The sequence below is a fragment of the Coturnix japonica genome, chromosome 11 (genome assembly GCF_054131305.1).
Source record: "Coturnix japonica strain WE chromosome 11, WE-NBRP24, whole genome shotgun sequence".
In the NCBI taxonomy this organism is placed as follows: Eukaryota; Metazoa; Chordata; class Aves; order Galliformes; family Phasianidae; genus Coturnix; species Coturnix japonica.
The window spans coordinates 4625397-4649043 of NC_140673.1; the positions used below are offsets into that span (position 1 = coordinate 4625397).

A 23647-nucleotide genomic window follows, 5' to 3' on the forward strand; every position below is an offset into this window, starting at 1 on the left:
AGCCTAGTCTGGAGTGGAACCAGCAGCGTTCAGAGAACAGCATAGAGCCTTTAAATTGTTATTTTTAAGTGTATTTTATAATGAACGCAAAACACCCACTGCTCACCCCTGTGTGACAGGAACAACTGTATCTATTACCTTCACAACGGATTCAAATGTATCAAAATCCAAAATACAGTTTCATGAAACATTTATCATCGTACAGGAGCTGTAAATGAGTGAGCTGCACAGTGGCAGTGTACTAAAGTACAACTCAGATGCACAGTTGTGTCCCCATTAAAACATATTCCTCATCCAGACAGTTGTTATGAAAGATGGGCCTCAGTTCATTGGGGGATATTAACCAAGACTTAGCAGTGCAGCAGAGCATCACCTCATGTCACAGTTTTTTCCTTCTCCAGCAGCCACGGTACAAACAAGGCATCAGTTCTCTCACAACAGAGAGCTGAAATGTTCCAGCATCTCTCAGACTCCATCGCCATCTTACCGTACGCTGTCCCTGAGGATGGCTATAGCTGTATGTAAAGCCTCCAGTTTCACTGCTACCCATGCAGGGGGTGACCCTTTCTGCAGCAGCAGCTTCACAGCCTCCACTGCCCCCTCCATTGTGCCTACTGCCGCCTTGTACTGCTCTTCAGACGGGGGGTGGCACGCTCGTTTTGGCAGAGGCTGCAGATTTAAGTAAGCGATAGACATTCTTAATCCCTTATAGAGGCGAGCAGTACCCACCCAAATGCAAGAAACCCTCAGGATGGAAAGCTGTAGGAGACTTCCTTGTCTCATGAGAGCTCTGACTGCACACAGCCTTTTGTTCCTGAAACATGGAGGGCAGCAAAGGCTGACTTGAAGATCTTCAGATACTTCCCAGAAATCTACAATAGAGTCGAACCAGTTTAAAGCAGCTCACATACCTCTCCCGTTGACTCCAGTTCTCCAGCCATTCTCATGAGGTGTGCACCACATGTAATCCTTTCTTGTTTCAGCCGTTCTATACGCGCTTCTGTTGTCTCTTCGCCTTGCCTTACCTAGGGAGAAAGTCACAGGAGAGGGAACAAACCAGAAGTCATTACCAGCCTTCAGCGGTTCTAACAAGTACCAGAACAATTAGGGAAGTAATCTGAATGTGTGAGTTTACAGAAGCTGATCCAAGAGAAAAGAAAGAAGGGAACGATGCAGTATGATGAAATCACTGTCTTTTCATAGACACCCTATTTGCCTGCAACAGTAACTGCAGCTCTGCCATTTATTCTTTTTTTCCTGAGGGAAACGCAAAGCATTTGAAATCAAAATTGAGAAGTCCTGGCAGAACACCGTACATAGAAATAACATTTGTTAATCCTAATGATTTAAGCAAATAGAAAAGTTCAAGCAGATCCCAGCTTAACAGGACAACTTATTAATTTAAACTCAGCTATTTCATCCGCCTGTAGATGATGGCATGGACATAGTCATAGCCCAAACCTACAGGTGTGGCAGTGAAGCCAGGTTCATAAATCATGGATACGTGCATCATCAACTAAGAAAACAGTAAACAGGTTCAACAACGTACCTTAGCCATAAAATCAACAACTTTATTCTTTATTTCTTCAGAATTAAGGCACTGAGGAACAACATCTTCATGGACTGTTTCCTGTCAGAAATGTTGGGTAATAGTTCTTTAGTACATTTTGTATTAACAAAGAAATAGATAAAAATGTTTCTGTGACAATCTCAGAAGAACTTTCTGGTGACAAAGTATTTTGAACAACCTTGTTGTAACCAATCTAAACAGCCAACTTTTGTTTTCAATCACTTCTAGCTCCTGAAATCACAGGAAATGGCATCAGGAGTTTGACTTATGTGCAATAGCATTTGTAATTAAGATCCAGTGTTTCCAGTGAAGAGCAGCAAACGTTTAAGATGGAATAATCCCCGTATGACCAAAGCTGTGTACAACCACAGCTGTGCTGTGCTCACCTCTGCAAAGTGTCTGAATGCCTCCAGCGCGCGCTGATGAACCAACCAGGTTTGGTCAGCCAGCAGAGAAGCAAACAAATATGTCAGCTGGGGTACAACTTGCCTCTGGAAAAGGACCAAATATCTGTCAGCTACTAGGAGTTAGTTATACCTTACCAGCGTGATTTACCTATTAAAGGACTGGTCTAAGCTCAAGGCACAGGTTAGTGAGATGTGAGAGTAATATTGCTCTGTCTGGCAACAGATTTCCATAAAGGAGGAGAAATGCTTTCTTTTGGGGTCTCAGACATCAGTCCTTTCTTAATTACCTGTGAGAAGCAACAAGCAAATAAATAAAGCATCTTACATGCACTCAGAGTGCCAATGAAAAGTAAATCTCCAAGATGATTAAGTCATGGCACAGCTGTATGTATTTAACTCAACCTTTTATATTTAAATAATTGAAAATCTTGGTCTAAAGACCAAGTAAAACCACTGTTATTATTACCTGTACTTCTTGTGGTATAAACACCTTCCCTATAGAAGAGAGAAAATCCAGCATTGCCAGACGAACGTGATCAGGGGGATCCAACCGGAGAAGGGAAGACAGCAGGGAAAATACCTGCAGAAAACAAAGCCCAGCACACAGAATGAATTGGGACTGTAAACAAAAGGAGGTGTGTTATTGCTTGAGGAAAACCAGCGGGGAAAAAGTTGTTATCACACGAAGCGATGCTACTCCTAAAAGCTGTATTAACCAAAGTGACGCACACTTGGTTTACAAAACAGGAAAGCAATCAAGGAAGAATAAATAAGTTAGGAATCTCCATGCATGAAGACCAAGCCATGCGATAACTCTGAGGTGTCATTAAATCACAAAGAACAAGCTTAATGAAGCAAATTGCTTATAATTTTTTGTTGTTTCCCTTACCTGGCTAATTAGTTGAGCATCTAACGCCTGGATGAAAAGCTCCAGAAGATGAAGCAATAAACACAGTGTTTGCTGGAGACATGGCTCATCTGAGACCTTCAACAAACCACAAGATATTAGCAAATGCATTATCAGTGTATTTTAATTCATGGAATAACAACCTCAACAATTTGCAGTAGCATTCTTAAATTCTTAGCCTAACTACACACTTAATACATCACAAGCAGCAGAAGAGAAGATTAAATAGAAATACAAATACCATTTCTTGCTAAGTAGTTGTATTTTTCAAGACCTTTTCCTCAGATTTTTACTAATGGTCTTTCTTAATGGTCTTTCATTTTCTTCCTCCGCTCACCAACGTAAGCAAATAACAGAGAGTGGCTCCTCACACCCTCCCTTCTGATATTGTGTACCTTGAAAAGATCTTCCCAAAACTTTTCATCTCTAGGCTGAACGGCTCCAGCTCCCTGTCACCCCATTCCCTTGATCACCTTTGTGGCATTTCACCGGATCCTCTCCAGGAGTTCCATCTCTCTCTTGGACTGGGGAGTGCAGCTTCAGGGGTGGCCTCACCAATGCTGAGAGGAGGAGAAGCATCACCTCCCTCAGCCTGCTAGCAACAGTCCTCCCAAGAGGCATTCCAGGCTATTATCAGCTTTCTTTTTCTCAAGGGCACACTGCTGACACTTCTCAACTCCTCTCTTTCAGTTTTTTAACTTGTTTTTTTAACCTGGAGTAGTAACTGTGACAAATCTGGTTTTTGTTTAACTCCAGCTGCAGACACAAATGGTTAAATATGCAGTCACAAGGGGGAGACCACTTCACCCCCGTTCTCAAATATGAGAGGTGAGTTATTAGCTCTGTAGGCTTCCCTGTGCTAAGCAATATCACACCATGGGTTTTGTTCACTTTCTAATAGACATTAGCATAAGCCAAACATGTAATTGAGATGAATCAGAACGAGGTATTTCAGACTTCTTGTTAAGTGAGTCTGACACTGAGTGACAGATGCAGCAGGGAGGGGCCATACATTTGGGAAAACTCAAACTCTATTTCCTAGAGCACAAGCCTGTCTATCAGACAAACCACCTGGCAACAGTTACATTGTGCTTTATAGAAATGGTCCAACCCAAGTAAAACAACTTAGTAACAGAGATGCTGAAACAGCAGCAGCCTCCCACAGTGAGAATAGTAAATCCTCTCACCTGCTTAGCCTGAAGGAAAGTCCAGAACTGACCGAGCACTCCCAAAATAGATGCCTGAAGTTCTGCCTCCAAAGCATCACCAGAAAAATTGCAGGCAACCAGCAAGACAGAAAGGGCAGAGTTCTAGTAGGAAAAAGAGGTTGTGTAGGTAAAACAAAAACCCCAGGTTCACATTAAGTATCTAAAACGATACAAGATGGCAAGAAGCCTAATCAATAGCTTCTGTGGGAGCTCAGATGGTGCTATTGCTGATAGCTGCACGGCCAGGAGAAAGCCGGCAGCTGGTACTTTGTGTGGAAACTGGGTTCTCTCTCTCTTCGTTTTGCCAGGGAGACCAGCAAGCATCTTTCAGATTTGATTCCACATCAAACCATCCAGACTTCAGAAGTAGTTTTATAACACAGTATAAACTGAAAATTGCAAAGAGGTGCACATCTGTTCACCCAGAGAGCAAATAGCAACTAGAGCAACAAATAAACCATGAGATCTCTGCTATCACCCTCAGAGTAAAGCCCCTAAGGCACTGCATACAGTAAAAAATGCTACAATTAGTGTTCTTGATTATGCATTTGCTAATTAGGTATAGAAAAAAAGCTGTGCAGCAGATAGAAGAATAAAACTGAAGCAACAGCCACAGCTTCCTCATAGTCAGGTAACGCAGAGTTCATACCCTTTCACAAAGAGAATCAAATCTCGTTTACCACAGGTTGGAGCTCTCCCCACGCACGCCTGCTGTTCAGCCACCGCCTGCACTGTGACAGCGCTGCCATGCAGAGCCCCTGCACCACTCGCTTCCCAAGATCAGGGTTCATGGCTCTGAGGGACACGTGCTGCCACACAGCCAAGTTCTCCACTTCTTCCGGGAGAAATTTGTGAGCAAATTCCGCCTATAAATAAAAACACAAAATTCATTAGTTCATAAAATAATATGAACTAACTAGACCAGAAGAGAATTTAATAAGTCAAAAAGCTGTGAAGCCAACAAGCAAAACACTTCCTACTTGCTTTAGAAATACTCTTCATCATAATCTCTATTAAATGAATAGAAGTGATGACTACAAATCAGACTGTATGACCATGTACAATTTTGGTGACAGAAGTACGGTTTCCATTAATCAGGGAGATGTGCTCTTTCCATTCTTAGCCAAAAAAGGACTTCACTGACACACTATTGTGCGCCACTATTAGAGGAGTGTGCCACAACAGAGAAGTGTAAACGCCTGCCTTGCTTTGAAGAGCACATCTGGGCAAATTAGGATCCACTAACAAATATACACCAGTGAGCACTCAACATCCTGACATTTCTGAAGGACAGTAGGAAGATATTTTGAACATAGGCCTCTGATTCAAAGCTCTTCATTAAAGACACGTGCTGGTGCTATACTTGCCTGATGATCTGGAGCCATCAAGAACAGCATACGTTTCAGCAGAACACCCAAGACTGAGACTTGGTAACACTCATTGGGCCACGACTTTATCTGGATTAGGATAATAGGAAATGAATTTAATTAAATTAAGAAAAAAAATCACCACTCAGCAAATGAGTTCTATACTGAATGTTCCAAGAACTGCTACATGAGATCACAATAGTAACATTACATAAAACAATGCAGGACATGTCAGAAACACGAGCTAAATAGCTTTGTATTTTCACAGTACTGCTTTTGCTTAATTGTTAGCCCAGTATGAGGAAATAAAGTCATCTCCATTCTGGATCTGGATAAGAACCATTCAACTCTCATCTTTGGTGATTTAGTAATTTGCAGTAGAACCAGGGTTAGAAACAGTGCTGAATTGCCAACATCACTGTGAGTCTTACCAAGTGAGCAATCACCATGCAGTGGTGAGCACACAGTTCAGCTGTTCCATACCTGAAATGTGAGAAAGGGAGATAAGTTAAACAATGTCTCTCATGCAACAGAACTAACTGGATCTGTGGAATCCTGCTTGACTTGTAATGAGAATCTCTCACCGAGCAAGGAAGCACCATGAATCCATTGCTAGTAGAGACGTGATCATACTAGAGCCCAGCACAGCATCCAGCAGAGCGTGTTCCTGAGGAAAAAACACTCTAGATCTAAATTCAAGCAGAAACAAATTGCAGCCCCACTACTACTATTACTCCATTAACTAGCACAGTAGGCTTTACAGCTTATCCAATTGGAAATATTCTAACAGCTGGTTGCCGTGCTTTCTATTCAACTACAAGATTAACCCAGCAGTTACGCCTTGAGTTTTGCATACTTGGAACATGTGCATATATTCATTACAAGGAGCTGAAGATGCCCCGGTTTTCCAAAGTAATTCATGATGCACATCTCTTCTTTGCAAGGCAGCTGCTATGTGTGTGTATATATATGTTCACATTTAAACAACTGCAGTGCCATTTTTTTGCCAATTTCATTTCTCAATCATTTCTTCAGCTTCATAATTAGACAGAACTCATTATCTTAAAAATATTATCTCCACATCACAACGGCTGAAAAGATGATAAGCAACATCAGTCTTACCAGATGAGGAAATTGTGATGGGAGTGTGGAAGCAATGAAGGAGCACAGATGGACACAGACATAGTGGTACAGGGTGATGCGGACTTCTGGCTGTCCTGTACTGATCACTTCTGGCAAACAAACAGGCAGAGAAAGCTCTGCAGAACATTGCTGGAAGCTCTGGAAAAGAGCTGAGAGAAAAGACAGGCTGGGGGTGGGGGAGTGAGGAGGAAAAGGGGAAGGAAGAAAAATGGCAACAGTTGTGTTACAGACAGCCAAGACCCAAATCCTGCAAACACCACCTCAGTGCTTTATTTATATGCTAGATTTGTATTTCTGACTGCCTTCCTCTTTCACAAACACTATTTACAAAGACTATTAGAGCATTCAGGCATAAAAATGCAAGATTTTAACTTAGCAAAGTGTCAACATTATATACCTCTCTCTTTCTTTATTCTGAACGTAGTCTAAGTATCATCCCCTTCTTGAAATAACAAATATATTCATAGAATCATGGAATGCGTTGAAAAGGACAACGATCATCATATTTCTGATCTGTATCCTTCAGCCCCGAAGCAGAACATCAGGTCTTGTTTTTCCCAGCATAAGGACATCAAATTTTACAAAACTGTGAGGGAAATTTTAACAACTGATCCCCATTGCCTGCACAGACTGATCCCTCTAGGGAAGAATTACAATGGAAACATTTTTGGTACCGTTTTCCCGTGTTCCAGAGAGTCTGCACATCTTCAGGCTGACAAGACAGCTTGTCCATGATGGTAATCAGAAGGAGACACTGGGGCAGCTGCTGCTCAGCAGGGAGACCTGGAGAATTGGTTTTGAAATGTGCTATTAGTCACCCTGATAATTAGATATGGTGCTCAAATGAGCTTTTAAGCAGCTGGCAGAAGATGAAGAGCCAGCAATGCAAAGAAGTTCTCAGTAAAAGAATCCAAAGTCTCATATAGACACACTCAGAATAAAAACAATGTTACATTGTGTTTGAAGTGAAAATAAATGCAATATACTTTATCCATTAAGAGCTAAAATACAGTAATATTGCTGCAAAGAGTTACAATCTATGTGCCTTGTGCTTCCTATCTCCTTGATGGCACTGGATGCTTCAAACACCGAATGCCCAAAGTTTTCTTCTGTGTGTGTGGTGATAACCACAAGATCACAGCACATGTGTAGGGAGAGAAGCAAGCCAGTGTGGTCCAGAAAGTAACCATACCAACCATGTAACCCTTCACACATAGCTGCATATCGCTGTACTGGTGGTAGCTGTGTTTTAAACACACCTGAGGTGTCCCTTAGCACTTGCTCCATGAAAGGGCTAAAGGGAAGAAGCTGAGTGATGAGAGGATCTAGAGCCACAAGAAAAACCCGTGATATTTCATCCTGATGTACCTCTGAGATTGCTGGAGCATAAAGACTGGGAGGAAATTTGCTGAGGAAAGAAGAAAAAAAAAACCAAACATTCTCAGTGGCATTTCAGTGGATTAGGGAAGGAAATTCTTATAAGCATCACAATAATAAAAGCTTTTGCTCTGGGGAGAACTGGAGTTGTTCTGAATTTCACTTACCTGTATATCTGAAGGAACAGTTGATGCAACTGCGAGCATAAATCAGACAGAAAAGGAAGAAATTCCTGCAAAAGTCATTAATTTTGAAAGGCACTTTAATTACAGAAGACACAATTAAATATGTTTTCCTTCTGTTCTGCTACATTAGTTTGTGAAGTACTATGCATGCAAAAACAGATCAAGTTCTAACAGTCCACAGCACAAAACAAGTACAAAACCATCCCAGGAATAGCTTATTATTTAATTACCATGCATGTTTATATAATTTACTGAAAATAATGACATTTCTAGACTTATTTTTACAAAAATAGTAAGAACAGTTATAACAGCCATGTGTTAAATGCTCCGATGTACACTGTAAGGCTGTCTCATCCAGTCAGTGTGCTAAAATCAAACCCCTGCTTTTACCCCATGGGACAAAGGGGATGCAGAGCACACAACCACTGCATCTCCTAGAGCAAAATCATCTCACACGCTTTGTAAAAATGGGTCGTCCTACAGCATCCTTTCTACTAATGAGGAAACTTAAACATAGCAACCGAGAGGGGAGGAAGTTAGTGTCAGAGCTGGTATCAGTACAGAGGCATTTCTTACTATTAATACTGCATTCAATCCATTAGACTGTGCTGCATGTTAAAGTATGCTGGCTTCAATCTGACACCACCATAGAATTCAAATAATAAATCCTACCTTGGTGTAGTATACCAGGGAATTGGCAAAGAATCTGCACAGTTTGACAGTCTTCTGGAACAGCCTGAGGTCAGTGCCATCCTGTTTGAAAGAACAGTTCTAAAACTTCAACTACAGACTAAAAGGATCCAGAGGAAGTTTAAATTGCTAGCAGTGCTCAAAACCCATTTCACACTTGACTCTCTACAGACTCAGCAGCAATGGGAGACAAACTTTAGAAATCTTCATTAACTGAAATGCTGCCTTTTGGTTGACCATGGGGTATCACCAGTTTAGGTGATAAAAAAAACTCCCATAGAAAATGGTGAGAACTTGTTCCCAGTGCCTCTGCATCTCAATACAAATGAAGTCAAGAGCACTGATTTTCACATGGCTTCAAAAGAACAAGGTATTCTGCCCACCACACTGAAACAAATAAGCACAGTGAATTTATATTCCAGAAGCTCAGTGGCAGCTTTGGAAGCCTTTTAATTTACCTGAATGTCAGCCATCTTCATTTCCTCAGCTAGTTGTAAACTGGAGTGAAAAGAAAGCAGAGTATCTTTGCACAGACCACTGAGGATGTCACTGTGTTTCAGATGGCACTGCAGCAGAGAATGGTGCTTCAGGCTTTGTCTAAAAGAGGATTATAATCAGATGTTTAATTGTCACAAGTGATCACACACTAAAGTAGTACAAACCCAAACAGCTAATTCTTCTGTTTGAGTCAGTGTATACCACATAGCCATGACAGAGGCACAGAGGGCAGGCAATGTGAAAGCACAAGATGGCACAGTTTAAGTCAGAAACATCGACAAAACTGCACGTCAGACCTCTTAAGACTATTTATTCAGACAAAGCTATTTCAGATGCTCAAGTCAAGCTTCTTTCATGTCTTCATGCATGACTCCTGTTCTCACTGACAGTGCATTTAATTCTACTTACTAGCTAAATTTTCCAAGAAATTGAGTTATCTAATTCCCATTTCATTTGAAACTCTGACTGTAAGACTAGTGAAACTCTGGTTATATGGAGTTATGGTCTACTTGTACTGCAATAAAATTCAGGAGTTTATAGACATACTTGATTATGAACTTCCACGTATTGGCATGAAGAGCATGGTCCATATTGGAAATGACAGAGCAGATCTCCAGCACAGTGTGAATTACTAAGAAGGAAATAAGAATAGCAACAGCTGTGTTAAAGCAGAGTCGTAATTTCACAGACAGGGTTCTCTGCTAGGAAAACAAAAGCAATCACAAACAGTAGAGAATAGCACCACACTGGCTCAGGATCAGGAGAACGGCTCAGTGCTTAGGGATGCCCCTTTCAATCAAACACATTCAACATTCCCCATCTCACACACAGGGTTTCAAGCAGCAAAATGCTGCCTTCTGAAGGGCTGGTCAGGACTGAGCAGGACATGCTCAGAACCATGCTCAAAGATTCAAGAACACTTCCTATAGAAATAAAGAAACAAAAAAGACTGAGCAGAACTAACAAAGACTCTAGATCCACTTGTACCTGACACCATATCTGTGATGTCACCTTCAGTAGATGCGGACCCCACAGAAATCTGATCAAACAGCTCCATCAGCTGTTTCTGCAAAGAGTAAGTTTCCTTGAACATGGCTTGCAGGAGGTCAGAAATCAAGTGCAGATGCCCACAGTACACTGATTCACTATCCTGTAAGAAACAGGGAAGAAGACGTTAAAAAACAAGTTCAGGAATCAAAGACTGATCCTTCAAAAAGAACAAAACATCAGTGTACCTACTTTTACTCAATACTCAGCTAGATCTGCAGCTCCTGATACCAACACCTGCTTGCTAAATATAAAATGCTATTCACCTTCGCAGCCTGATCAACAGCTAGTGAAGTCACCTGGCTGTAGTGAGTTCAGTTGTCTTTGTATCAGCATTAGATTCATGAAGCTAAGATTGTTTTTCTGAATAAATAGTACAGCCGTAGACCAAAGGAACTAGAATTCCAAATATTTCCCCAAACTTCAGAATTAGAATTGGTAAATGAAAGGTTCAAATCTGGCTGTAAATTTTCCAGTAAGAAACAAAAAATGAACAGTGAAAATGAAGGCTCACCAAAAGCTGATGTGTCCTTACAATAACCTTGTTTCATTTTCACTGTTTAAGTGAGAATTACTGTTGCATCTAAAAGTGCATATCTGAAGCTGATACATGTTCCTCCTTGTAACTAATAAGAGGGTACTCCTTTCAACTTTCAACCCACTTTGGAACACACAAATAAGGCAAGCAGCAACATGTTCATCATCATTTGCAGCTCTGAAAAATCCTGCAGCTAACAGAAGTGCACAGATGTCACAGCCTACATTCATAAGCAGAGTGTTCAACTGACACCGATGCAATTGCAGAAGCAGCACAGCCTATCCCTGCCACTACCGGCTACAAATTGCTGGACAGACAGATGTAAAATAACTTTTTTACTTGTACATGCTGTAAATGATTTAATAGCAATAGAAATCAATCCTACAGCAATATTATTTTGAAACAGGATCTTCTCATAAAGGCATAATTTCTCAGAAAGCAATCAGTAAGACAATATTTCTCCTTCTAATGCAGGCCTACCTTGCAGTGTGTGAACGTGTTCTTTATTACATAAAGAACAGAGGATGGAAGGGTGCGGATACTCTCCAAGGGCACACACTCCTGCAGAGTGCAGATGTACCGCACACAACTGGTCAGAGTTTCCAAGAGCTGCACTATGGTCTTAAATTAAGAAGAAACAACCATAATTAATGCTTCTCAACTCCTGCAAGAATGTCAGAAGCATCCTTTCTTAGCAGAATTGCTCTTAGGTTTATGACATTCAAAGTTCGCTGCTATTTGCATCCGTAAGTAGTTTATTAAAGACCAATAAAGGTCTATAGAATATCAAGAAATGCAACGCTTTATCTGATACCAAATGCTCTTTGAAAGCTTCCTACTTCCTTTTGCTACTGTTCTCTACTTAGTAAACATCTTAAAACTCTTAACTGGATGTAACAATAATTGCCACATTTGGTCTATAAATACAAAGAATCACACTCCATTTGCATTAGAAACTATGCAGAATTAGCTATTTTCTTTACATTCTGATTACCATCACAGGCTAAAGCTAATCAGATAATTCATAACATTTTAACTGAACTTCAATTGCAGTGATGTTTGGATTACATTCTTACCAGCTAGTTAGAAAGTAGCATAAACACTCAAAATCAGTTAATTTCTTCAGTAAAATCTAAGCACTAAGGACTTGCCTGTAAAAGATTCCTTACAGTACCGCATAACTCTGTATTCTGGCCAGTTAATCCTTTGGCTTCGCTGGAGAGTTCATACATCAGTTTATCATATAACTGTAGAGTCTATCAGGAGAAAAGAAAAAGAAAAATCACATAACTTAAATATTATTTATTTATTTATTATACAAAATAAATTGTAACACCCTTCTATATCTGTGTGCTTCCTTGGACCGGGGTCATAGGCTACCAAGATGTTGGGTTTTTCAGCTTATTTATGGTAAGAGCTGGCCTCAAGTGAAATTCCCCACTGTGGATGTTTTATAAAAAACCCAAACTTCCCAAAAAGAAAGAAAGAAAAAAGCTATTCTATTGCTAAGTATAGAAAACAGGACACCATTCAATCCTCTCCCCACTGTAAAGAATGGTAAAAATCACAGAAGCAATCCAGCAATACTGTTAAGCTTTTAAATGCTAAGTATGTATTTCAGGTTTGCATGCAAAGTATCGATTCCCTGGTGAGCCTTCAAAAGAAGAGACAGTGTATTCTAAGCAGGTTTTCAGTATTGCACTGATGGGAAACGTCGCGTTCAATTGAAGGTGGCATACCTTAGGTAATACTTTAGAGAAAAATGTTTGTTCCAAATCTCCAAGGCTGATATGAGGCAAAAACATTTCAGTCAGGATCCTCAAAACACCTGCAAAGCAGAACATTTCAAAGATATTATTGAAAAAACATGTGTTTATCAAAGTATATAGGTACTGAACAGAGGGAAAAAAAGAACTGTGTGGAACAGAAACAGATCAGGTATCTGATTCTGAGAGAAGAAACCTATCCTGTCACTTATTACATATGTCACAGTAGCTAAAAAAAAACAGTAACAATAACAGCTCCAACATGCATAAAACCATAAGTAACAGCATCACATTGGCCTATACTTGGGTGAAGGCCAATTACAGTTGTTTACCCACAGTCTGGCACCTAGACACAACTGGTAATTATCATATTCTTAATGTCAGATAGTTACAATAGTTTGATGTGCTGGCTAACACAGCTGAGCAGTGAATGTTAACCTAAACAGCTGCATCTCAGCACTTCTTGATCACTCTCAACTATCACAGGAGTAGCTGATAGGGTTTGGCCACCTTTAAGATAACAACCAACACACCCCTCTTTCAGGAGCCTAAAAATCACAAATAGAGGCAGAGAAAAAGCAGCCTTACATGCATGGCTTATGAGGCTTTAGGAATGAGGCTTTAGGCTTAGTGCATGATTCACTAACACACAAGGTGCAGGATTGCTCAGGACCCTGACAGTCACAGGTATGAGCAGAATTCATAACATACGTGCAACACAGTAAGCCTTAGCATAAAGGCAACCAACTGGCTGCTACTTACGGATGTGCTCAGTGCAGTCTTCAGACTCTTGATACATAGAGTAAAAGTGTTAAGGAGACTCAGGATCTGCAGTCAGGCTGGATTAAGCAGCTGTGGCTTCTGACCTGTGTGGGCTGCACCCTCCCCACAAACTGAAGGGATGCTCCATAACCAGCACAGCTGCTCAGCACCCACAGATCAGAGCGCTTCTGTATCATGTAGGAGTGTGCTCTGTCGTGATTTTTATTTTATGGGGGGGTTGGGGGGTCAGGAACAGAGGCAATTAAGGTGCTACAGGAGACACAGGCTATTTCTTGCCTTTTATTTTGGTGAAGTTCAGCACCTACTTTCAGCGTAACCCTGCACCCACCCACAGACCTATTCGCTTCAGCAGCGCAGGGCGGCCCAGCCCCGCCATCTCGTGGTACCTCATATGGGCCCCCCCCGGTTCCTCCCACAGCCCCCAGTGTCAGTCCCGCCCCTGAGGAAGGATATGAGGAGCCGTGGCAGCACGGCGGGCAGCTCCCTGCGGCACAGCTCCCAGTCCCAGCCGCCCAGCTCCCTGAGGAGCAGCTCGGGGTCTGTCTGGGACATGGCACCGCTCCGCTCCCCTCAGCGGCGGCGGCGGGAAAACTCAACCCGGGGCCGCCCTCCTTGTTCACAGCGCGTGCGTATACGGAAGCGGAAGCCCAACCATGTGTGTGTGTATGCGCTGTTAGGTGAGCCAACATTGGCGGCTGCTGTTCTTAAGCATGGATTTTCGATTTAATTTTTTCCCTGATGAAGATGAAAGCAAAGAGCCCAGTGCTGACAATGAGACACAGCCCTGTTCCCCAACGCAGCAAGACGAGAGACAGCCAGAGAGAAAAGGCTGCATCAAAGCTGCCAAGGAGCACCGTGTGCCTGAGGATATCAGCGAGGTACTGCGAAATAAGGTCCTGGAAACAGCATCGGGGCTGCACTATGTCAATATGGCTGTGGTGGAGATGACGTGTCGAGATGGCAGCCACGAGGAAGATATCGTGTCCAAAAGCGTCTCTTCGCACTCTGATCTCATCCCAGGAGTCTACGAGGGAGGGATGAAGATCTGGGAGTGCACCTATGACCTCATGGATTTCCTTGCCGAGGCTGAGATCCGGTTTAACAACAAGACGGTGCTGGATCTTGGGTGCGGGGCTGGGCTGCTGGGAATAGTCGCCTTAAAGGGAGATGCTGCGGAGGTTCACTTTCAGGACTACAACAGCACGGTGATTGAGGAGATAACCATGCCTAATGTGGTGGCTAACTGTATAAACGATGGCAATAAGGACAGCAAAGAGGATGGAAAGAACATCAAGCCTCCTTCAAAGAGGCGTAAGGAATCTGAGCCCCTGCCTGATGAGCTCAGCAAGTGCAGGTTCTTCTCTGGAGGGTGGGCTGAAGTCAGCCAGCTCCTGTCGAGCAGCAGCAAGCCCTGTATAAAATACGATCTAATCCTCACATCAGAGACCATCTATAACCCGGACTATTACGGCGCTTTGCATGATACGCTGGCTCAGCTGTTGGCTAAAGATGGCCGGGTGTATTTGGCCAGCAAAGTGCATTACTTTGGGGTGGGTGGGGGTACGTACCTCTTTGAAAAGTTCCTTGAGGAGAGGAAGGTGTTTAGGAGCAGCACAGTGAAAGAAGTTGAGGAAGGGCTAAAGCGCTTTGTCTTAGAAATAGCCTTTCAAGATTCCACTTAAAATTGAGTTCCACTTAAAACTGAATTCCAGTGGTGCTCCAGAAATATCTTAATAAAGACAAAATGTTTTAACCCTCAAATATATTTTATAAATAAATTGTACTGGGTTATTCAAAATGGATGAGTTAATGCTGTTCTTTCCTAGCTATTCTAACACTTGACTGGAAGTGAAGGACTCTTCTGAGTCTTGTTTTGCATAGAAAAGTGTAGTGCCACGTAAAGTATCATCTCTTCAGCCCATTTTGTTATTGGTGTTTTAATAGCAAGTCACTGTTCCCAGTCTCTCTCACTCTCACACACATTCCTTAGCAGTGCCAGCACAGCCTGAGGGCGATCATTTAGCTCCCTAATATAGTGCAATTAGTTCTTAAGGGCCAACTTCCAGCCCAGCTACGATTTAACAGCACCAACGATTTGAGAATAGGCTGCATAGCTGTGTGCTCTGCTATTTGGCCACCAGAGGGGGATGCGATCGTATTTATCGCTTGTACTCTGCTAACCATCTGAGGCATTTTCTTTCCTAAGACTTTACGACCGTCACCAACTGCCCACATACTGTAGCCCACTTAACAAACCTGCCTTCTTCCATGACTGTAATTTCAGGCTGCTGGGGGCACTGCTGAACTCCATCATAACTCTTCTGGCTTCTAAACAGCTGGGCAGGGCAGCAAACTTCCAGATAAGTCTGTTACTCTTCTGTGTCCTCAGCTGAAGATGCTCACAGTGGGGCAAGACCATATGTTTGTATGTTGCTGATGAAAAACTATATAAAATAATGCAAACAAAACTAAAGAACTACAAAATCTGCAGCCAAGTGTTTGGGATCACCAACAATTGACAAAGCAAATAACACTGGGTTATTTCTTCCCAACTAAACTGGACAGAAATCTATTCAATGACTCCACTACATCAATCTTACTCCTTGTCTGCATGCTTTACTGCAGCAGTAATACCTTGGGTGGCCTTGCAAAAATAAAACCTTATAGACAGTCAACCATCACTGTAAGCTGGGTATGAGGAGACTGTATAAACTCAAGGCAGAAAAGACAATCTGAGAAGGTGGAAAAGGAACGGTTACAACAGTGATCTAAATCACAGAGTATTACGTAAAGTAAGTTCCTGTCATTTCTGCGTATGAAAGCCAACTACAAGGTTCCTATTTTGAGTGTGCTGCTATTAAGATAGCCATAGAGGATTTCCCATACTTTATTGAAGAGTCTTAACTAGAATTGTTTACGATACAAAAATAAGTAGACTACTTCAATGGATGCTTAGGACACTACTGAAGTGCCCTCTAATAGCAGAGAGGGAAAAATGCTGTCAGCCGTGCTATGGCTGTGACTGCACTGAAACCTGCCAAAGATGGACCAACACTGACTATGAACAAGGGAACAAAAAGAAGATTTAGCTCTGGCACAGGTCAGTGAAGTACTGCTAACAGTTCTTTGCCAAAAATGGGAACTTGCTATTTACTACTTGCTATTTTATATACCTCAGCCTGAAGACAAATCATTGCTGGCACATATTTGACTGACCACCTGCTGGGTCTATTGCTGTTTCAGAGAATGGTACCTAAAGGAACAAATAAAACCTTGGCTTCCTATAAAGATGAATATAGTTATGAACAAGAATCTCGTGTACTTATGGTGAATAAAGAAGGCACTTAAAGTCTTCAATTATAATGCTTCCTCTTGAAAATGTTCCTTGATCAAACTCACCCTGTCTCAGGTTTAATAATATTCCTTCGTTCAGCATCCTTACTTTATTCATGGATTGCTCAAGCAGCTCAGTTCTCACGCAAATACTGAATCAGATCTTTTAGGACTTTCAAGTGAAGACTGCTAGAGCCACAATCACACAGTGATCACACACCTACAAAAGAAGAAACCCAACACGTTGTAATTAAGTTCCCATTTTAGAATTATAAGAGAATCAATATAGGATATTTTTCACAGGTGTAATCAGCATTGAGATTTCTGTAACTGCAGATGGGTTCTATTCTGCTTCTAGAAGTCAGCAGACACACCTCGAGAGGAAGCAGAATTCAACACCTAATACCTAATTTTGTGAGTTCATTGTTCTGTTGCTGTCTCAGCATTAGTAAAAATGTTGTTCCTAGATTAGGAAAACCAGTAAGACTTTCTCTATTTGCAACAATCATCACTGCCCTTGTGACCAGTTTCCTGCTTTAACTTATGATCTGGAATAAAAAAGATATTCCACTTACTTGACTTAAACATGTTATTTAATAGGTAGGGCAAACAGCATTTTTCCAAGTTAAATTACATTAGAAAATAATAGAATTTAGAGGACCCTCAAAGCCCCCTTTTATAACAAACCATTTTATCAAGCCCTAATTCTTTATTGTGAAACAAAGAGGTCAACTGGCAACTCAATTTGCAGCTCATTTCAAGTCTCTCCTTTTCTCCCCCTGCCCCATCCCCTTACTTTTTGAGAGTCACTGCAATAAGAAATCCTGTATAAATTACGTCTTTCTCGTAAGTACTGCAGGGAGAAACATTAAAGTCTGTCATAGAGTGTTTCAGGAAATTAAATTAAAAGCCCTGTTTATTATAACATGCGCCGCCCTTAACTGATGACTTCCTCCTGAAGACCATCTGATGGTTTTGGGAAATGACAAGGCCAAAAAAAAAAAAAAAAAAAAGAAGGAAAATCAGTTTTGTATACTGGCACCAACTAAATAGCATCCGTTACAGTTATTGCACTGAATGTTAGGGGAAAAAAAGCCCAGAGGAAAATAGAAGTAGGAAGTGCTCAAGCTGCAGATTAGTGCCTTGCATGCTATTCTTGGTTACTAAGTACCAGGCATAAAATCACTTTCTGAAGTCATTGCACAAAGCAACAATCAGCAAAGTAAGAGATACCTGAGGATTACTTAACTGTACTATACATTAAAGCAGAGTCCAATACTCCGGGTTCATGATAACATACATACACTCAATTGTATTTATTGAAGCACAAATCACTGAAAGCTTCCAGATTTGAACTGCTTGTCACATTCATAAGTAGCCAATTTATTTCTTGTCATCTGACCATGTGATTTCATAATCTGTGTACACTTTTTTCAGGATCTCCACAGTCACCGAATGATCTGCTTTTCCATAGCCCTGCAAGAAAAGAGCAAGAGACACACATCAATGTATGAGCATCTGACATAGCTCAGCTGAAGGAAAACAGAACAGGTGTGAACATCTGAGTACTATTCTAGTCACCAAAGAACTCACTCTTCATTCGCTATCTCTCTGGTATAATTTCATACACAAATAATCTTCAGCCACTACAGCTCCAAACTAAAGCACCATCAGATGACTTATCTCATTTTTAACTCTGTTTAAATCATTTATTACAGTTTCAGTCTTTCTCTGAAATCTAAGAGCTGTGATAGAAGGTTCACTTCCACTATTTGACTGCCTGAAGTCGCTAATCTTGATTTCTTACTTCAGAACTGTAAGTTTATCCCCATCAAAGACTTCAGTCTACTAATAAAAACCCATTATTTCCACCTTTTCCAGTAGCATTCAGTGAAACAGAGTTAACTCAGGAGACTGAAAAAAAAGCTCAAGATCGCTTGAGCAATTAATACCAATCACATTAATTCATCACTTGCTCTATCTCAGGAGGAACAGCTGAAGTAAACTAGTGTTTAAGCTGCGCAAATGGAATTGAAGCATTAGGAAACGCATCAAACTCTTCAAAATACCAGATAATGGAGCTATGTTAAAAAATACTGCTGGTTTATATTTTTCATTTTAAATCGCAATTCTACAGATCATTCTTGCTTCGGCAACTGCTTTGAAGAGCCCCGTTCAGCTTTGCAAATAACAGCACAGCATCTACTTCAAAAGAAATCTGTTTCTCTGGTTTTCATTAAGAAAAAGAAACAACCACAAAACCAACAAGAAGACAATCTTCTTTTAGAGTCTGACAGCAAATCTCCAAGTGAAGAAAAAGCATCAAAATGATTTATATGCCAACTTCTGACTTACAGCTGAAGTCTTTCAAATCTCCAGGTCTCTACTCAACAGAAGCCCTCCTGGCAGTAAAACTCTGCTTTCACCTTGTGCTCATCTGTAAGTTGAGCTGACTGCTGCTTCTAACACTAAATTGGCAGCTAAATTGGTTAACACAGGTGCCAAAGCCTCATCGAAGAATGCAATTATAATGGGCATCCACAATCAAGAGACTTGAGTAGAGCAAGCACTATCCAATGTCTTCTCTTCCTAGCACAAATCCTAAGGTAGTGGGTTTTTTCACATGGTTCCAGGCAGCAAGTCACAGAAGCAGCTGGGATGGAAGAGCCAGAGATACTAGAATCAGAGAACCATGGAATGAATTCTTTTTAATGCAAAGTGATAACTATTTTATTCTAATCTACATTAAAGGGAAGAACCTTTGCTGACAGCATTACTACAGAAGCAGCTGTACTTCCATCACAGAGCAACACAAAAATCAGACTACAGTACATCTCCTAAATTCAGGACGTTACCACTTCAGTTTCTTTATAAGAAGACTCAGCAGCTCGCACAGAACAGAAACATTCAGGTTTCCACACTCAGATTCACTTCTGTTCTCAGAACAGATCTGTGCACAGCTGTATCTTCACCCACTGAAAACCTGACCCCACGTGCACCGGGTGTGCCCTTCTCACACACACTACTCACAACCCAGCTGGTCAACCGCCAGCCAGCATTTCCATAGTCAAAGATCACACTCCAGGTGGATTGTGACCCTGTGGCTATAAAGAGGCTATTCCTGCTCCAGCACTAAGAGCCAGGAAATGCTAATTTCCACTTTTAGCCTTCTTCATAGTTACCGTTACATGTTATCTGATCCTTTTGCTTTGGTCTTCTGCCTTTTAAAACACTGTTTTCCCTCACAAGGATTCCCTGGAAAGCTTGCCTGGATCATTTACACTCTGTTACCACACACGTATTTATTATAAAACAAAACCCCCAGCACAGCAGAGATGGAAAGGAATACAAGAGGCACTTACTGTAGACATCCCAAACACCCTAATTTTCTTCTCTTTGCTATTATGATCAATTTTCCCTCCTCCAAGGCACTTGCACTCGTATCCCAGCTTCTCCATCTCAGGATTTACCTTCTCAAAGATGTGATCTGCACAAGGAGAACACAGCCGTCAGAACTCTAGAGCTGACAGCTATTTACAACCAAGGCGAAAGGGGTTTTCTCTCGTGAGACGGGCCCGAGCTGTGATTAAGGCTGTGGGCTAAAAGCGGTTTGTGGGGCTTGGAAATGGCGGTGCGAGAGGAGCCGGGACGCACGGCTCTCCCCGCCTCAGGGCCCCGCTCCCGCCCGGCACGCACTGTGGAACTCGGCCGCCTTGGTGCCCCGCACGATGTCACGCTGTTCCCCACCGCCAGGCCGCTGTAGCCGCACCAGGATGTACTTAAATGTGCCATCAGGGTCGATCTCCACGTCCCGCACCGCGGCCATGGCAGGCCCACAACACGGGACTTAACGCAAGGGCCCGCGGGCGGAACGGCCGCGCATAGCACCGCCCAGCGGCTCCTCTCAGATAGCGCGTCATTATTAACGTGAGTTTCTGAAGCTGGTGTGGTTTATGATACGAAAGAGGCATATCTATAAACCTGAGGCATAGCACAAGCAAACAAAACCGTTAGCGAAGTAGAGGGAACCATAGAGTGGCTCAGGTTGGGAGGGATCTCTTATCTTTTTTTTGGGTACAGGCTAGCATAATTACTGTGCGGAAAGAAATGAATGACCAAAGTGCTGATAAACTAACCAAATTCCTGCTAATTAAACCTCACAGAGTGAGAATGTGAGGAAGGTCTATAACTAGGAGCTCTTTGCTGTCCTGCATGGACCAAGTGGGGCAGGGAATGTGATAAGCTCTGTCTCAGTGGGGTGCCCTTTAGCATTAAAGAATCATTAAGGTTGAAAAAGACCTCTCAGATCATCTAGTTCAACTGTCAACCTAATCACCACCGTGCTCAATAACCACCATGCTTAATAACCACGTTACTGTAGGAACAGACAAGAACTATCAGTAGACCAGGTAGGTTTAGACTGGAGGGAAACCTGTAAGTCATGAGGAGATGTCCTCCAGGAGGTGTAGAAGAGCAGGGAATATTGAGTAAGAAACCAGGAATGTAAATAAAGTAATGGGACCAGTTATCATAACCGAGTATTCTAATGGTCAGACCAAGTGCTGGATGTCTGTAGATGATGAAGGACTGTGTTGCTTGACTTGTGGGTCCTGAAGGGCTGCTCATAGACTGGCTATGCCAGTCAGCCAGACCTACAGGGGGAACCATTGGACGATGCTGATTTCTTGATTCACTGATGGAAGTAGTTCTGTGAGACAAGGACAAAACCATTACCTGAGGGGGCTTCTGCTCAGAAGGCTGAAATAATTGCCTTGACAAGAGCCTTAAATATGTGGACAGATGCTAAATATGCATTTGGGGTGGTACACACTCATGGTACCATCTGGAAAGAGCAAGGATTGCTCACACACATGGAAAACAAATTCAGCATGATGTAAATCTACCCAATTGCATGGCTATTGTACACTGTAGAGGACATCAGAAAGGTAACACAGCACCGGAAACTGGAAATAAGATGGTGGATCAGATGGCAAAACAGGCAGCTGAAGGGAAAGAAATTGGTGAACTGGCTTGAATTCCAGACTGTAAACTTTAAAACTCTTAGCCTGAGTCAGAACCTGTAAAGTATTCTGGAGAGGATAGGAATCTAATTAATGATTTAGAAGGGAAGGGAGCAAGCTGACAGATGGGTGCATACCCAGGTAGACATGTTGTTGTACCCATTAGTGATTCTAAGGGGACATAATAAAACATACTGGGGAAACAGACACTCATAAATATTTAAACAAAGCAATTGTATGATTCTGGTACCAGAAACAGGGTACTAAAGTGGGGCCTATTGGGAAAGGGAACCTTCCAGGGCAACAGTGGCAAATTGATTTTTGGAAATGAAAAGGAAATGAGGGTTTCATTATATACTAGCACTAACTGATATTTTTTCAGGGTGGCCAGAAGCATTCCCCTGCAGGACCAGTAAAGCCAAAGAAATAACCGAGGTGTTGCTGCAGGAAGTAACTCCAATGGTTAGGGTTCCTGCAACAGTATCCTTTGATCAGGGAACTTTTTCAGTCCTCTTTTTGAAGGGGAAGATCCCAATTGCATAGGTGCTGTAGCTTCATAGTGCAAACTGGGACCAGGATACCGCAGGCCATGTGGAGATGGTAGGGACAGAAAGTCTTTACCTGATCATTACCTCCTATTGCATGGGAGGACATCTGGCTCCACAAGATGGGATTTTTAAAGCACCTCAGGGGTTGGTAACCCTTTGGTAAGCTGCTGGGTTATGGTAGTTTAGCCTTTTGAGTTTGTGCCATTCAATCTAGAGGGCATATTTTTATTTAGATAGTTTCTGTGTATGTAGCTTGTTTGTTAGTTGTTTTGACTACTGATCTGATGTGATATTTGATGATCTCATGTTTCTCTTGTTGAAGTTAGTGTTTAGAAGACTTTGTAAGAATTGCTTGTTTGAAAAAAGAACTCATTATTTTTAACTGGAATGGGGTATTTCCTTCCCTTGGTCATAGAAGTGTGTTGTGCAATCTTGGATCTGGAAAAACATGTTGCCTTGCATTGGGTTGTGATACACAGAAAGAGCTAGCAACAAACAATAGTAATGCAAGGGTATAGGTGGCAGTAGAAATCCTTATGGCTCACCTTGAACAGGCTAAGCTTTAAAGTGATTTGTACTTAATAACAAGAGCAGGTGTCTGGCCTTGACCTGAGTTGGGTTTGAGTAGAAACATGCAAAGCTGTACTTTATTATATTCCTCTTAATGCTTTTGTCTTCTTAAGCACACACCTTAGCCAAAAGTAGTTTCCTATGCCATCTTGGGGTATAGGAGTTTCCTGCTGGATTGAAGGTCAAAGACAAAAACCCCGTTGTTGGTAATTCCTACTGCGTCACTCTGTGGGCCTCAGGAGTGCAAAGAGGATGGCATAGGGCAGCAGGGGTCTCAAACCAGAGACAGGCCGACTCCTGCAGAAAGGGACTTTCCTTTCGTAATGGGCTTACTCATATCTCATTGTGGCAGTTTTCAGCAGTACTCTCTGAAAAATCAAACTTTTCTTCTTTGTTTGGCCAGGTGACATATTGTATCCTTACTACTTGTCCTATAACCATTGTTCTTAGGAAAAGTATAATAAATATCTCAAACTACATAGCAGAGAATGGATGGAGTGATGATTAAAATAAGGTACTGGATATTTTTTGTTATTAGTTATATCCAGACCATAAGAGTAAATGTTCCAACATGTTTTTTCCTCTTTTGTGTTACATGTCGGGCTTGCTTTCCATGATGATTTGAAGGCTTTGGATTGGACTCAAATGGCTATAAAGTGTCACAGTGTATGCATTTCCTATCGGCTACA

General features: G+C 41.8%; 3 protein-coding genes across 5 annotated transcripts; 1 reads left to right on the forward strand and 2 right to left on the reverse strand.

The window, feature by feature from the left end:
• Positions 1–55: 55 nt before the first annotated feature.
• On the reverse strand, positions 56–14067 carry FIRRM (FIGNL1 interacting regulator of recombination and mitosis). 2 transcript variants are annotated; one of them, XM_015869672.3, is made up of 24 exons: positions 13940–14067; positions 13466–13505; positions 12677–12765; positions 12089–12193; positions 11418–11558; positions 10340–10502; positions 9899–9983; positions 9313–9451; positions 8837–8917; positions 8147–8211; positions 7862–8010; positions 7277–7385; positions 6582–6768; positions 6044–6126; positions 5891–5942; positions 5460–5549; positions 4773–4958; positions 4072–4194; positions 2867–2962; positions 2444–2557; positions 1957–2061; positions 1550–1630; positions 912–1025; positions 56–669 (listed from the first exon to the last, which is right to left on the reverse strand). In XM_015869672.3, the coding sequence occupies exons 1-24, from the start codon at positions 14036–14038 to the stop codon at positions 484–486; spliced, it is 2682 nt and encodes an 893-aa protein (XP_015725158.2). In that variant the 5' UTR covers positions 14039–14067; the 3' UTR covers positions 56–483. The 2 variants fall into 2 exon arrangements, with proteins under 2 accessions (XP_015725158.2, XP_085368129.1); XM_085512003.1 differs by lacking the exon at positions 13940–14067 and having other exon boundaries at positions 13466–13887.
• On the forward strand, positions 13910–15284 carry METTL18 (methyltransferase 18, RPL3 N3(tau)-histidine). Its single transcript, XM_085512009.1, has one exon. The coding sequence runs from the start codon at positions 14197–14199 to the stop codon at positions 15166–15168; it is 972 nt and encodes a 323-aa protein (XP_085368135.1). The 5' UTR covers positions 13910–14196; the 3' UTR covers positions 15169–15284.
• A 2820-nt stretch (positions 15285–18104) lies between these two features.
• LOC107317233 (14 kDa phosphohistidine phosphatase-like) lies at positions 18105–20681 on the reverse strand. 2 transcript variants are annotated; one of them, XR_001556779.3, is made up of 4 exons: positions 20516–20681; positions 20182–20306; positions 19175–19495; positions 18105–18295 (listed from the first exon to the last, which is right to left on the reverse strand). XR_001556779.3 is itself a non-coding variant. In XM_015869679.3 (3 exons), the coding sequence occupies exons 1-3, from the start codon at positions 20643–20645 to the stop codon at positions 18203–18205; spliced, it is 348 nt and encodes a 115-aa protein (XP_015725165.1). In that variant the 5' UTR covers positions 20646–20681; the 3' UTR covers positions 18105–18202. The 2 variants fall into 2 exon arrangements, 1 of the variants encoding a protein (XP_015725165.1); XM_015869679.3 differs by lacking the exon at positions 19175–19495.
• Between the last annotated feature and the right edge of the window lie 2966 nt (positions 20682–23647).

Excerpts from the sequence above, each read along its gene's own strand:
- FIRRM (XM_015869672.3), bottom strand. The coding sequence starts at position 14,038 with ATGTCCCAGACAGACCCCGAGCTGCTCCTCAGGGAGCTGGGCGGCTGG. Across the intron at positions 13,506-13,939 it reads CCGTGCTGCCACGGCTCCTC|TCTATGTATCAAGAGTCTGA; the intron begins ATATCCTTCCTC and ends TAACACTTTTAC. Across the intron at positions 8,918-9,312 it reads TGAAGATGGCTGACATTCAG|GATGGCACTGACCTCAGGCT; the intron begins GTAAATTAAAAG and ends TCTTTCAAACAG.
- METTL18 (XM_085512009.1), top strand. The coding sequence starts at position 14,197 with ATGGATTTTCGATTTAATTTTTTCCCTGATGAAGATGAAAGCAAAGAG.
- LOC107317233 (XM_015869679.3), bottom strand. The coding sequence starts at position 20,645 with ATGGCCGCGGTGCGGGACGTGGAGATCGACCCTGATGGCACATTTAAG. Across the intron at positions 20,307-20,515 it reads CAAGGCGGCCGAGTTCCACA|ATCACATCTTTGAGAAGGTA; the intron begins GTGCGTGCCGGG and ends CTCCTTGTGCAG. Across the intron at positions 18,296-20,181 it reads GGGTGTTTGGGATGTCTACA|GGCTATGGAAAAGCAGATCA; the intron begins GTAAGTGCCTCT and ends CTTTTCTTGCAG.